The sequence below is a fragment of the Talpa europaea genome (genome assembly GCF_964194135.1).
Source record: "Talpa europaea genome assembly, chromosome: 2".
In the NCBI taxonomy this organism is placed as follows: Eukaryota; Metazoa; Chordata; class Mammalia; order Eulipotyphla; family Talpidae; genus Talpa; species Talpa europaea.
This window is the reverse complement of record NC_140068.1, coordinates 6475719-6491696: the sequence shown is the minus strand read 5'-3', so window position 1 is coordinate 6491696 and position 15978 is coordinate 6475719. Positions and strand designations below refer to the sequence as shown.

Here is a 15978-nt window from a genome sequence, read left to right as displayed (position 1 = left end):
GCACAGACCTCTCCTGCCGCGCCCGCTGCCCCCCTCAGCAGTGTACTTCATCTGTCTGCCTGCTCTGCTCCCCGCTCTGGCTCTGGTGAATTCTCTCACCCTCCCGCGCTTCTGACTGTACCCAGTGCTTATATAACTAAATAAATAAATCTTTAGAAAAAAAAAAAAACAAGAAGAAAACATTTAAAAAAAAATAAAGTTAGACTATTGGAAACTCAACATTTTAGAATACATAGTAGTTTATTTACACATTTAGTTTGTCAAATTGTTATTTGAAGCAAAGATTTAATCTCGTTCTGAAAAGCAACAGAACAAAATAGGTGTGCAAAGCAGGCCACATATTGTAGTTACAAGAACCTGTGGACAAGGAGTGGAACTCGGTATTCTAAGCACAGACACTTTCATTTTCACATATCAGAGGGACAGTACATAACTTTAAAAGAAAACATGGAATAAAAGTGAGCATTTCCTCTTAGCTACCAATTTTACTGTATATGTCTCAATCATCTATTTATTGTATTAAATATCATAAAAATTCTGAATGTTTACCTAGTATTTTATAGTTTGTAAGTATTGAGAAAGTAGTTATTTCATTGGGTCATGAGTCATTTGTTCAAATTGAAGATAATTCTCCTTGTAGCTCTCCTACAAGGTCTTCTTTTAGCCTACGGTGACCCATGTAGAATTTTTTAGTATCGTCCTTTTTCTGTCTGTTTTTCAGGTTCCTAAGATTGTGTAAGAGGAAAATCTTAAGCAAAAGAAGAGGTGCTTTCGATCTTCGGGAGGGAGTGTCATTTCCTTGCTAAGTGCTACACGGCTGGGCTGCCTGGGGTTTGCTTCTGAGTTGACAGACGCCCTCCCCCCCACCCCCAGAAGCCCAGCATGGTTCCTGGAGCTGCATAGAGCTGCCGGCCTGGGAGGAGTCTGGCTTTCCTGCTGCAGGGGGGGATCATGGCATCCTCCAGGGCGGCTTCCCGGTCGCCTCGGGCCACGCGGTCACCTCGGGACATCGCCAACGTGATGCAGAGGCTGCAAGGTAAGAGCACAAGCATCAGGCTTGGTTTTGTTTTTGAAGTTCACTTTTTAAGTATAAATACCCACTGAACTCTTTTCAATGTGCTTGCGTTTTTATTCAGTTTTGTGAACTACAGCAAGGAATAGCTAACTAGTCCCTGCTATTTTAAGATGCTGTATTCTTTCTGGAGAAAAAGGCGAAGCTCTTTTCGGGCTTTGTGTCTGCATGTGTGACCCGAATGGTGATTCGGTGTCCCCTTGGAAATTCAGCGTTATCCCGCAGTGTCTTTGGATTACCGATGCCAAACCCATGCACCGTGACAATGCCCAGTGAGCTTATCGTGACAGTGGCACACAAAGAGCTAGATGCTGTTGTCAAGTAAACCAGAGGTTTGTTTCCCCCAACTGGGAGGCCCTTGGTGGTCTCGAAAGCCTCTAAGGAGAGCATGGTGTAGAGGTTTCCGAGGGGTGAAATGACGTGGCGAGATTAATGGTTGGTGGCAGCATCTGGACGAGACCACAACCTCACCACCGCTCCTTCTCAATCAGCAAACTGTCTTTTAAAAGAGTCAGCAGTGAAATGTTATGGCAGTTCATAGATGAATTCTTCATTGTGAATTTTCTTTAAATATGTTTATTCCTTGAACTGTAAAAATCATCATCATCTATAGTTAGAGGAATGAAAATATTGCTTTTTGTCACCATCCCATTGCTCCCAGGCTTTAAATAGTGACTTTTAGGAGATAAATTTAGCAGAACATAAAAATATCCAAGTTAACAGTGTTTTGCTCAAGTCTTTGTCAAGAGAGCTTAAAAGTCATGTTATGAGTTGACTGTTAGGTTTTCTAGAGTCTCCAGCAAGTGATCATTGTGGTTTGGCACCAGTCATATTAATCTGTCACAGCCTCATTTCCTTCCTTGCTGTGTGTTTGATGTGTATGTCAGTGATTTCCACCGAAGGGCTCTCGACTTTCAAATACAGACCCAACTCTTAAATCTAGATATTCATGCCCAGAACTTACTCACAGCTGTAGATAATCAGGACATCAGTGGAACCGGGAGTTTCTCCATATCTGATAGACACTACCCGTGTGTCTGAAGCTCTGCAGGTTCATCTGCCTCAGTGCACTTGATACTTTATTATGTTCCCTGTTGGAAGATCCACTTGTCAGGCCAGCAGAGCATGGCTAGATAATAGAACGGATCCTCGTGAAGAGGTGAGTGTACTCATCTCTCATCCACTGGAAGCTGTCTGGTTGGGTCTGCCCAGTGCTGTGGGTCTCCAGTATACATTCAGATTTTTAATTTTTTTTTCTTTTATTTTTGTGTAGAAGAACTGGGGTACAGGCCAGAGGTGTGGGGTGTGAGAGGATTTACCAGAGACAGAGTGGGGAGCAGAGCAGGTGGATCTACTGAAATACACTGCTAAGGGGAGCAGCGGGGAGACAGGAGAGGTCTGCTGTGCCATGTGTTGTTCAGCTGGGAATTGAACTCATGCCGTAGTGGTGGTGATAGTGCTGAGACTTACCCGTAGGCCACCAGGGAGGCCCCAACAGGGCCAGACACGGCAGGAAGGGGCAGAACGGCTGCTGAAATTGGCCCTCCATCCCTCTGTGTGTGTGTCTCTTTACACTTTTTAAGTGACCTCGCCTTTGAAATGATGGAAAGGAATCTTAAAGTTCCTTGAAAAGCGTGTGGGAAATAATTAAGTACAAAAGCAAATTTTCATGTGAAACTCTACTCCTGACCATGATATCATAGTTGTCAATGGTAACTCAATAACATTTTATTTTTTAAAAAGCAGATTTTCATTTCAGTCATTAAGTGTGAACATTCTCTGAGTGAGGCCCATGTTGACAATAACGGAAAGTTGTAAAAAGTAAATTTGAAAAAAGAAAACCTAATCAATTGAGAATCAGATTATGGTGCTACTGACACTCTACTCTTTATTCGTATTTTGGTTTGAGTGAAAGTTCTTTTACAAAGTAATGATAAGGGGTGAGAGGAGAAGAAACAGTGCCGATGTGTCAGTGTTTTATTATTTTGTGTTGTAGTTTTGTTGTAGTGGATATGTATGTGGTTTTGTAGTAGCGGATACATATGTGGTTCCCCTCATGGAGGGGTATGTTGATGCCTGACAGAAAGCACTGAAGCCCCCACCCCATCCCAACAAGTTCTGTGATGTGGTTGCCTTATTTAATACCTCTGCACTGAGGGACCCAGCTTCAAAGTGTGGACTGTTCTCAGCCTGCTTTGCCTGCCGAGGATTGTTGTGAAGCCCTCTGGGCTCCTGTGAGAGGACATGTGAAATACTAAATACTGTCAAGAGGTGAGCTGTTTCATTTGTGAGAACATGGGAGAAAATGGGATGAGAAGGCACAGGCTTGATACTCTGTTGCAGATTTTTCTAGTCATGCAGATTTGAGGAGAAGTAGTAATGCTTTTATAGAGTCTGTGCTGTATAAACTATAATTTTATGACCTAATGAAGTGACTATATTTACTGTATTAAGTTTTTGTCCTTTCTAGTAAAAGTTATAACATGTCATATAGGTAGCTGACAAATTTAGAAGTCTTAAAATTCAGAAAATTCCTGAGCACTAGATACTTGCTAATTTTTAGCACCAAATGCACCATCTATATAGGTTATCTGTGGATATAAAAGATAAGGTCTGCAGAGACACAAAATGCAGCGCCTCACGGATATCAGCGGGGTGGAGGAGACGTGCAGATGTGTCTGTTAACATATTGATCTGCGATTGCTCCGCTGATCCAGCGGGCGAGCTGCCTGTGTCCTCCTGTTGGCCACTCTCACTGTGGACACCACTGTTGCTTTGAGTCTAAGTCAGAGTCAGCCTCCCCTGTGCCCCTTGCCCCATGGGCCTCCCACAGAGAAGCTCTGTCTCTATCAAGGGCATGTGGTAATCCCTCTTCTTCTAGAATCTCCAAAGCAGGGACCAGTACATGGAGGGCTGGCATTATTGCCCAGATAATTAGGAGAATTGCGGCAATTTATTTGAAGACAAATTTCTATTGACTTAAATAGAATCAGAGTTGCTTTTTGTAAAGTTCTAAAACCATAAGCACGTTCTTCTACAATTCTCTTTTCTTTGCCTGAGTAGCTAATCAAAGCACTGGATGCTTTTTCCCCCTTTGCGTTTTAATGGCATCTCAGAGCCCTGATTACTAATCAAAAGCATGTATCTTTGAATAATGGCAACTTGGCTTTCCTCTCTTGCTTATTTAGTTCACCACCATAATTGTTGACTGATTTTCTGCTTTTAATTTTTATTTCTAGTGCTAGGAAATGAAACCACACGCACACAGATTGCTACATAATTTAGCTGCTACTGTAGCAGTTCAATATTTCACCTTTGCCAATATTTGTGCTGGTTTGAACATAATGTTTTTACTGGGCTCCTGAATTATGGATGAACAGACAGACTGCAATGCAGAAGTTCATTTGCTCTTAAGAAGAATGAATGTTTCAGTAACTTTTATCAATTTAAAAATAATCTTAAAGGCAAATATAGGACAATAGTATATAATTCAGGGATACTAAAATATTAAAGGTACACCATTAAAATATGCTTTGTCTGCTCTTAAAGACCAGCTAAGGAGATCCATTGCACAGGTAGGTGGCTGATGGAGTCACTTTAGTTTATAATCATATCAGAAAAAATAAATGACTGAGCTCTTCAATTTATATATTTCTTTAAGATACTGACAAGATTAAGGCTCTTGTAAATTTCATCTTGTGGCAGCACAACATTTGCCTAAAAAAGATTTGTTGACTGATTTTTTTATCAGGTACATTTTTTTTCATTTGAAGATGATTGACTTAACTTGGAGGATGCTTGAATTAACATTTCAGTCTTGGCCACCCTAGGACACCTCGACAGTAACATAATCTTACAGAGCCAGTGAGTGGTAAATGCCAGAGAAAATTCCAAAGAGCATGCTTAGGTGTCACATAGAGGTCATTGTAATAAAAAAAAAATTGCTGTATGGACTGCAAGGTCAAACTTCGATTTTTAAAACTTGTGAACAACCTCAAAGAGAAGCAAATGAGAAAATGAATAATTTAAGAATATTTATTCTTGATGATTAGAGACTGAAATTACTTAACTGTTCATTAAAAAAATAATCATGGCCCCCCCTAAAATTTTTTTAAATTTTTTTTTAAAAAGATTTATTTATTTATTTGTACAAGCACTGAGTACAGTCAGAAGTGCGGGAGTGTGAGAGAATTCACCAGAGCCAGAGGGGAGAGCAGAGCAGGCAGACTGACGAAGTACAATGCTGAGGGGAGCAGCGGGCGGCAGGAGAGGTCTGCGTGCCATGTGGGATCCTTGCCTGTGGCCGGGGATCGAACCGGCGTGCAGAGGCTGTGGGCAGCTTCACAACCCAGTGCTCAACTGCTGCGCCACTGGGGAGGCACCCCCTAAAATTTTTTATGAGCAATTTTAAACTTTTGGTTGCACATAATATTGCCTATAAATTCATTGCACTGTAAAAGATAACAAAAAAAATGCTAACAAAAATCTTGGCTAAAAAAGTAAACAATATAAACATAGAGCTTCCATATGATCCAGCAATTCCACTCCTAGGTATTTACCCAAAGGACACAGAAACATCAATTCCAAAGAACACCTGCACCCCTATGTTTATAGCAGCACTGTTTACAATAGCTAAGCTTTGGAAACAACCCAAATGCCCAAAAATAGATGACTGGATCAAGAAGATGTGGTACATATATACCATGGAATATTACGCAGCATTCAAAAAAGATAAACACATGCAATTTGCAGCAACATGGATGGCGCTGGAAGGGATCATGCTCAGCGAAATAAGCCAAAAAGAAAAAGAAAAATACCGGATGGTCTCACTCATAGCAGGAATCTAGAAAACTTAAATAAGGGACCAGGAAAATGAATATAAGAAAGTGAAAATCAAAATCAACAAAAAACTATGAACCAGAGACACTTTTTGGGGGGTGGGGGGGCGGGAGGGGAAGGATTGGGGTCAGAATGGGGCGTTTGCAATTGTATGGGGGAATATAAAAATAAAATTTATTATTTAAAAAAAGTAAACAATAAGATAATGAATATATAATTTTCATTTAATATCAAGTAAGCATCAAAAATGGAAGAGTTTACCATCTTGTAGAGATGGTAGATTTTATATAGTGTCTTGAGAGATTGCTTTATAGTTCATTACTAAAACTTAATGGACTTTCTTATAAATCCACAAAAAAATGTTCAAAGTTCATTTATTATATTTAGGCTGAAATTCTCCTTTTAGTTTACTCTCTTCCTACAAATGAATATTTATGATAGTGTGTTGTCGGAAAAGTCATGATGCATTTTTGCTTGAAAAGCAGAAAAAAAATGTCATGACTTTTCTGACAACCCAATAGTATCTCAAATTTAAAAATAACACAACACTCAGCACAAAATAGTGATTATTATTTATATTATTTTTTTTTATTTTTGTGTAGAAGAACTGGGGTATAGGCCAGAAGTGTAGAGGGTGAGAGGATTCACCAAAGACAGAGTGGGGAGCAGAACAGACAGATATACTGAAATACACTGCTGAGAGGAGCAACAGGTGTGACAGGAGAGGTCTGTTGCACCATGTGGGTCAGCTCCCTGAAGGGGAATTGAACCCAGGCCACAGCAGTGATAGCGCTGAGACTTAACCCCTACACCACCAGGGAAACCTGTGATTATTTCTTTATATGTTGACATCAGAAATAAATGAATAAATCAAGCTCCCTAAATTAACAAATTGAGAATAAAATTTGTCAAGAAGTATATAAAAGGGAAGGGAAGCAGTTGAATTACTTCCTATTAATTTGCCCTCTTTAAAAAAAATTCTCTGAATTTTATTTTTAATCAAAATTGGGTTTTGACCATAAAATCACTTTATGGATATACATCCAACCTGATCGGTGTCTACGTTGGCCTCTTAGATGTAAATGTTTTTGTAACTATAATGGTTTAAACACACTTTCCCTCCTAAAGGTATACTACGTGGTCGTATCACTTTTACCATCTTTTTTTTTTTTATTTTTTACATGATTGTTCATTTTTAAACAGTATTTGCTTCCCCCCACCCCCTCAGGTGTAGTCCCCATAAGAGTTTCCTTCCTCAAGGCACCCGTGCACCATCACCTCAGGCCCCTGTGCTCCGCACTCCCTCCTTATGATTTCTCTCCTACCTCCTCCCCTGCAGGATGTCTCTGGTTTATAATTGTCTGCAGGATTATAGGGGAACCAAATAAGACATCAGTGTAAAAAAAAAAAAAATAACAGTACAAAACACAACAAAGCAAAAACAGACAATTATAAATCTTATCACTTTTAAATGTAAGAAGGCATTTGCATTTGTATAATGCCTGTCACCCCACCTTTCTGTTTGCAGAGCTACTTTTCCATCATGCATTGTGGAGAAAGAACCTAAGGCCTTTAGATCTGCAGGGCCCTGCAAAAATATTGGCTCTGACAAAGGAAAAAAAAAAACTACTGAATCAAAATTTAAAAAGGGTTGCAGGGCCTCCCTGGTGGTGCAAGGGGTTAAGCAGCCATTGCAGCATGAGTTCCATCCCCAGCCAGGGAGCTACCCACATGGCACAGCAGACCTCTCCTGACTTGCCCGCTGCTCCCCTCAGCAGTGTATATCTGTTGATCTGCCTGTTCTGTTGCCTGCTCTGTCTTTGGTGAGTCCTCTCACCCCCCACACCTCTGGCCTGTACCCCAGTTCTTGTATGATACATAAATAAATCTTTAAAAAAATAAAAAGGGTTGCAAATGAAATGATGTTAAATAGTCAAACACATCAACTCAACTCAAAAATTATGTGTGTATAAATATATTTAATGTGGGGCAAACCTGGCATCCTGTGTGGTAGCCTGGCATCCTGTGTGGTAGGCCTCTAGACCTGGGAGTGTGTTGCATGCCCACACATTGTCTTCAAATTTATTCATTTTAACATGCCTTTTTAATTTTGTTAAAATTGAATTCCCATGATGCAATTCTTCCTTGACTTTTGACCTCTCTATTATAGTTCCAACTGCTCCCTTGCTCCCCCATCCCAACTCCATCTCAACTGCCTGCTGTTTATCTCCTCTATTTCCTTGCTGTTCTCACCCCTATTATCTGCCAAGTGACATTGAAGTCAGTGTCGTGGCTACTCAGTTCCTTCAAACTGAACTTATTTTCAAAACCCAACTTACAGTATCCTCAATGAAGGCTTTATTGTGTAATCAGTAATTCTCTCTTCTCCATGTGAATTCCTTTGGCACTCTGCATCATTATTGGGGCGATTATCCAGGATTGCTTTGTGTTGTTTTGCATGCATGTGTTTAAGGCATCCACGTGGAATATTTACGCGAAGGCAGAAATTGGGTCAAATTCATAGCAGTGCCATATACATTGCCTGGCCTGATGCATTTCATAATGTCGATTCTTCATAAGTATTTGTCCACTGAATATAATAGAAATATTTATGATATTGATTTTCAATGATAGAAAGTTAAGGAGACCCAGAGGGAGGTTATTTTGATAAGTCAGAAGAGAGATAAGCGTGATTTGGACTGGACATAAAATAGTGAATGGGGAAAGTGAAGTGATGGAGAATTCAGGTCTATTTTGAAAGGAAGCCAAATTAACTTGAAGATGGATTGCATGTGGCATTTGAAAGAGAGGAATGACAGCTAGCCTCCTCAATTTTTATTTCAAAATGAGGCGAGACAAAAGACAGCTGGGAACAGGGTTAGGATGAAAACCCAGAGCTTTTTTGGAGACCTGTTACATTTTAGATCTCTGGTGGACATCCAGGAGGGTGGCTGAGTCTATGTGACTGCAGTTATGAAGGGGGAGAGGACACAGCTGGAGAAAACATTTGGAAATCAAAGCACACGGACAGTATTGAAAACTGAGAGAGAGGTTGACACCACCCAGGAAACAGAGAGATGAAGGAGAGGAGGTTTGAGAATTAGAGCAACCAACACTGCAGGTCGGGTAATGAGAACAGTCCAGCAGATGAGGCTGAGAAGCTCAAGCAGGGAGAAAGGAGATCTGTAAGCCAGGGTTCTAGAATTTAAGCAGGGAATGGTCAACTGTGTTAATGCTGTTAATACTCTTTATATCTTCTTGTTTCTAAATGTCTGTAGTATATAAAAGGATTGTGTGTGTGTGCGTATGTGTGTGTGTGTGTGTGTGTGTGTTTCTCAGACCTGAGTAGGTACATGTCCTTCTGCACAGAGTTTATAAAACTCTGTCTTTAAGAATGAAAGGATGGCCCTGTATCAGGTATAAAGCGGCCCAAGTTTCTTGGGACTGGATAAGTGTAATGTAGGAAATTATTATATATAATTCTGAACTTCATGGAGAACACAATCAAAAACACTTCCGAAGGACAAAATGTCTCTTGCTTGGGCCCAAATAAGTTTCTCTCCTTGAGGAATTGGGGGTCTTGCTAGGAACTGATGACAATCCCAGAGGACCATGGCCCCGTTGATGTCCTGTACACTGCATGACCTTCCTTCCTTGTATACCTTCTCCCCTCATTAGTCTCCACTTCCAACCCTTCACATTATTTTTCTAGAATCTTTCCACCTAACAAAACTGATGGCATTTCTGCTCATATATTGCATAAAATATTTATGGATTAAGTATCATATTTTTCATTGTTTTGGTCTTTTTATCATTATCATTATTTTACATCCTTATTTGTTTTTTTCACAGTATAGGATTTCTCCCCTCGGGTGCAGTCATCAGTTTTCCCATCACCAAAGCACCCACAGTCCTCCACGATAGTCCATTGTGCTCTCTTTCCCTATTTCCTCCTCTCCCCGTCTCAATCCCCATCCCCCTGTGGATGCCGCAGATCCATGGTCAGCTTTCAAGGCTTGTTTTTTTTAAAGTTTAGCTTTCTTTGGTCCTTTGTTTGGTGTCTCTCTGTTCCACCTATAAGTGAAATCGTATGGTATTTACCTTCCTCCTTCTGGCTCACTGCACTGATGATAATCCCTTCCAGTTCCATCCACGTTGTCAGTCATGGTGTGAGTTTATCTTTTTTTGATCCCTGAGTAATATTCTATTGTATGGATCTACCACATTTTCTTGATCTACTCTTTTGTTCTGGAGCTTCTAGGTTGTTTCCATATCTTGGAGATTGTAAGTAGTGTTGCTGTAAACATAGGAGTTCAGGTTTCCTTTTGAGTTAGTGTTTTTGTGTTCTTTGGGTAGATTCCTAGGCGTGGAATTGCTAGGTCATATGGTAAATTCAATTCTAGTCTTTAGTGAATCTCCACATGACTTTCCATAGAGGCTGGACCAGTCTACACTCCTACCAGCAGGGTTTTGGCTATTGTTTAATTGGCTTTTCTAGGGCACAGTTTCTTGAAAAGAAACAGAAAGTAAGGCATTATAGATGTTTTCTTTATCTGGAACCCTGGAGGCATTTTTTGGATAGGGTTTCAAGATTGACATGGTGCACTGTACTGGGTTTAGGAAAACTACATTCGTCTTTGAGAAAATTCTTTCACTGTGTATAGAGCTATTGAATCCTGCTCATGCTGAGTCAGACTGGGGGTCTTCGTGGCCTCTACAGGAAGGATGAAGACCACACAGGTGTCCATGAACTTTAGAGATCCTTTATTGTACATTTTAGGGTATTTGATGCCTATAAAGGAGAATTTCATAGAATTTTCCCAAATTTTAAACTTTATGCAATAACCCCCACATATTTCAAGAGTCTTAGAAAAACAAGTCCATCCCTGTTGTTAATTTTCTAGACGGTCTTTATTTTTTTTTTTTTCTAGTTCCATCTGGTAAGGCTATTGAAGCCATCTTTCCATGGTATTCACACCTGAATACATAGTTTCTGATCTTTGTATGATGTCCCATATCTTAACTAAGCAATGTTAATCATAGGTATTCAGTTAGTCATGCCCTCATTCAAAGAGTTAAATTAATTGTGTTAGAACATATACAGCTTTGTCGTAATGCCAATGATAGACAAATTGTAATTTTCTATTTACTTTTACTCAAAAAAAGTGAGTGGAAACATCTGGGAGAAGGAAAATTTGGTGACTGCTCAAACAGGTTTTGGGTTAAATGATCTGTATGAGATTTTCAATTCTCTGGCTGTAGTGAAGTTTTCTGTATCTTTTAAAAATGCCTCTTTATACTTGCTCACAATGACCTCTTGGATAGGAAACAAACAATTCTTTACTGATAGAATCTTTCATGTTTAGTGAATGCTGGTCTCCACCCATGTTTGAAAAGTTATTTACTCTTAATTATACAATTGTCCTCGATTCTTTGCTTCCTTTCATCCCACAGGTGTTACCAATGTCACTCACTCACGTATCTGTTTGTTCTTTAACTGTTGCCTTGTTTACTTACTTGGGAAGAATTTTGAGATTCCCAGAACTTGTGTTTTGATGATGTTCTTATTTTATAAACTATATGTTCATTTTTCAAAGTTATACCAACTACTTCTTCACAGCGTGCTTTTTCAGCTCCTTTATTTTCCTGAAGGTTTTTACAGGATATTTTATTATTGCACATATCTATATTGAGCTGAAAAAATGTAGAATTCTTATCCAGAACTTGGGAGTTAAACTAAACTCATTAATGTAGCATTAGCTATATTAATGGGAGAACTTTCAAAATACAACTCTGATTTTTTCTTTTTTTCTGGTTTAAAATCCTGAAATGACTCATTATAATCTTCAAGATAAACTCATTATGCATAAAGAATCTTCATGAACTGGATCCTCTTAATCTTCCTATCTTGTGTCTGATTACTCTGCATATCTCATGGTGTTTCATCAACAGTGCCATCAATCACTGAGTCACTTCTGGCTCCTTTTAAGCTAGCAACTAACTTTGATCTCACTTCCCTGTCTTGTGTTCTCTCTGTTTCTCAGTTGAGCGGTAACTCCCTTTCATGCATTAGTGTACATTTCTTTTTTCTTTTTTAAAGATTTATTTATTTACGCATGCAAGAGCTGGGGTACAGGCCAGAGATGTAGGAGGTGAGAGCTGGGGTACAGGCCAGAGGTGCAGGGTGTTCCCACCAGAGACGGAGTGGAGAACAGAACAGGCAGACTGATGAAGTACACTGTTGAGGGGAGCAGCGGATGAGACAGGAGAGGTCTGCTGCGCCATGTGGGTGGCTCCCTGGCTGGCCGGGGATCGAACTCATGCTGCAGAGGCTGCAGACAGCTTCATAAGGTGGTGCTTAACCCCTTGTACCACCAGGGAGGCCCAGTGCACATTTGTTTAAGTTAATGCTTTTGCATAGTTGCTAATGATCATTGAATCATGAATAGGATGGAAAACTGGCTACATCATTCCAGCACAAATAAAAATGCTGCCTGTTGTTCAACAATTATAAACAATAATTAATATATACCAGATCATTAAGTCATATGTGGGGCTCACCTGAGTTCTGGGATCCTCTACAGATACTCAAGTTGCACAGTCCCCAAAGGAGATCAGTGTTTGGAGGACTTGGGTATCTGAGGACTTTGGGGATATCACAGAAGAGAAAACAGGCTGTGGAAAGGATGGAGAAGAGAGGAAGCAAACATCAGTTAGAGTCCTTTGTTGTTTCCAAATCGTACCTGAAATTGTGAGTGTGATATCCTTAGAAAGGGCAGGTTCCAGGTTCCCTGCCCCACCCTAAGGAAGGGTGGAGCTGGGCTGGGCGGAGAAGCTAGAGAAGACCAGAGAAGGAAGGAAGGGGATCAAGGAGGCCTGGAGGAGACACTTGGAGCAGAGAGACACATGTGAAGAAGCTGCACCGGTTTCTCAGCCTTGGACTGAACACCAGGGACTTGGGGGACATGGAAGGAAACACTTGAAAGAGACAGAGATGGGTGAGAGACACGTGAGGAGGCTGATAATGGCAGCCTTTATCTTGACTTGGATTTTGATTTGGCTCCTTTCGTTTCAGGCTTGCCCGGCCCCTTCTGCCCCTTTCCTCTAGGCCCCCACCAGAAGGTGCCTTAGACTTGTGGCAAGCTTTTGAGCCTCTGCAGTCCTGCTTTGGGCCAATCCTGTTTCGCTGGGCAGTTACCCATGAAAGGAGGAATGATTTTGGGTGCTTCATGGGGAAACGATTAGAACTATACTTTTCCTCTTCTCTTCATTGCACACTAGTTATATTAAAGTTATTTTCTCTTGAAGGTTTTATGCACTAGAGTATGTTTTTTCTTTACGCAGCAGATGGCAGAACCAGGCAGGTTTGGGGGATCTCGGGGTACCCCTCCTTCTGCCCAGTAAGAGAACCAATAATAATATATAAAAGGCAAGTGGGAAGAGGAGGTCTCTCTCTCAGCCTCACTCAACTCTCTCTGGACCAGGACACAAAGCTATTCCCAGAGCACCATTAGTAATACTAGCTAGCTGCTCTGCGATTAAACAGCTGGGCCCTGGAAACCTTCCCATCAATTACAAACTTGTCTTTCTAGGTTCAAAAGAATGCATCATGCAAATGGATGTATGGCCCTTTAGTGAATGGAAACTTACCTCTACATTTCTTCAATGATTAAGTGATCATTTTGAATATTATTTTAATGTCATTTGTTGACCAAATATTTTTTTTTAAATAATAAATTTTATTTTTATATTCCCCCATACAATTGCAAACGCCCCATTCTGACCCCAATCCTTCCCCTCCCGCCCCCCACCCCCCAAAAAGTGTCTCTGGTTCATAGTTTTTTGTTGATTTTGATTTTCACTTTCTTATATTCATTTTCCTGGTCCCTTATTTAAGTTTTCTAGATTCCTGCTATGAGTGAGGCCATCCGGTATTTTTCTTTTTCTTTTTGGCTTATTTCGCTGAGCATGATCCCTTCCAGCGCCATCCATGTTGCTGCAAATTGCATGTGTTTATCTTTTTTGAATGCTGAGTAACATTCCATGGTATATATGGACCACATCTTCTTGATCCAGTCATCTATTTTTGGGCATTTGGGCTGTTTCCAAAGCTTAGCTATTGTAAACAGTTCTACTATAAACATAGGGGTGCAGGTGCTCTTTGGAATTGATGTTTCTGTGTCCTTTGGGTAAATACCTAGGAGTGGAATTGCTGGATCATATGGAAGCTCTATGTTTAGTAGGTCCAGAAATCTCCACACAGCTCTCCATAGTGGTTGGACCAGTTTGCACTCCCACCAACAGTGCAGAAGAGTTCCTTTTTCTCCACACCCTCGCCAACATTTGTTGTTGCTAGTTTTTTTAATATGTGCCATTCTCACTGGTGTGAGATGGTATCTCATGGTAGTTTTGATTTGCATTTTCCTGATTACAAGTGATGTTGAACATTTTTTCATATGTCTGTTGGCCATTTGCATTTCCTCTTCAGAGAAGTTTCTTTTTAGCTCTTCTGCCCATTTTTTGACTGGATTATTTTCTTTGTTGTTGCTGAGTCTCATCAGCTCTTTGCAGATTTTTGTGATCAGTCCTTTATCATTAGTGTTGGGTGCAAAAATGTTCTCCCAGTTGGTGGGGTTTCTCTTTGTTTTTGTTATTGTCTCTTTTGCTGTGCAGAAGCTCTTTAATTTGATGTACACTCCCAGACTTCAAACTATACTACAAAGCCATAATCATCAAAACTGCAGGTATTGGAACAAGAACAGACATACAGACCAATGGAATCGAATAGAAAATCCAGAAATAAACCCACAGATTTATGGTCAACTAATCTTTGACAAAGGAGCAAAGAATATGCATTGGAGCAAAGAAAGTTTGTTCAATAAATGGTGCTGGGAAAATTGGGTCGCTACATGCAAAAGAATGAAGCTTGACCACTACCTCACACCATATACAAAAATCAACTCAAAATGGATTAAAGAACTAGACATAAGACCTGAAACCATAAAATACATAGAAGGAAATATAGGCGAAACACTACGGGATTTGCACATCAAAGACATCTTTACAGACACATCACCCAAAGCAGTGATAGTGAAGGCAAAGATAAACAGCTGACCAAATATTTTTAGATTATATTGAATAATCATGATGAGAAACTTGCAGTTGCTTTAATTCTTGATATATTCATGCTAGTCATATCCCTTTCATTTCTCTGTACTTACCATTCAATGTTAGTCAAATCTGCAAGGAATGTGATAAATGGCATACAAAAAGATTTGGTAAAAACTCCTGTCTCTTGACTTTCTCTTATTCTATGAAATTGTGAAAATCCCCACAGAGTACATAGCTCTTGTGTCCACAAGCCAGAAGATGTAAAAACATTGCAAAGTTCATGGGCCTCATACAATAAGAGTCAGATAGTCTGAGGTCAGTGTGCAGGCTAATGTAACTCTTCTTTAGTTATGCAATTACGTAGGTAGACAGACACCTGTGCACGTCTGAATTTAATAATTTAATATAAGTCATGTTTAAATCAGACTGGAAATGTGTATACAACTAGCACTCTAACGTTAGCTATTTGGTGTTATGATGTTTATCTCCATGAAATAGAATTCTGTGAAGCGTTTCACCTCTGTGATGAAAGAGCCCCCTTTCACATTAATAACTACATCAGCACTTCAAAATAATCAGATAAACAAAGGAGGAATAGTATTTCTGATACATTTTAAAGTTTTGTGTGTTTTCTTCTTTTATTACTTTGTATTTTAAAAACAATGGTTTCATGACAACACTGGGCTTTAGTGACAGTTTTATGAGTTTAATTTTTTTAAATTTTTTTTTTTTTAGATTTGTTTATTTATTTATTTATATAAGCACTGGGTACAGTCAGAAGCACGGGAGGGTGAGAGGATTCACCAGAGCCAGAGCGGGGAGCAGAGCAGGCAGACTGACGAAGTACACTGTTGAGGGGAGCAGCGGGCGGCAGGAGAGGCAGGAGAGGTCTGCGCGCCATGTGGGACCCTCCTCCAGTGGCCAGGTTGCAGCCGGGGATCGAACTGGCGCTGCAG

The 15978-nt window shown here is 40.1% G+C and overlaps 1 protein-coding gene across 1 annotated transcript in view; it reads left to right on the top strand.

Annotated features, from left to right (window-relative positions):
- Positions 1-951: 951 nt before the first annotated feature.
- Positions 952-15978, top strand: part of LOC311167750 (nesprin-1-like) — a gene marked incomplete at its 5' end in the record, with an annotated part of 158238 nt that continues 143211 nt past the window's right edge. The window contains one exon of the mRNA XM_084228799.1: positions 952-1036. Within this exon, the coding sequence (XP_084084925.1) occupies positions 952-1036 (85 nt within the window). The remainder of the gene's footprint in view (positions 1037-15978) is intronic.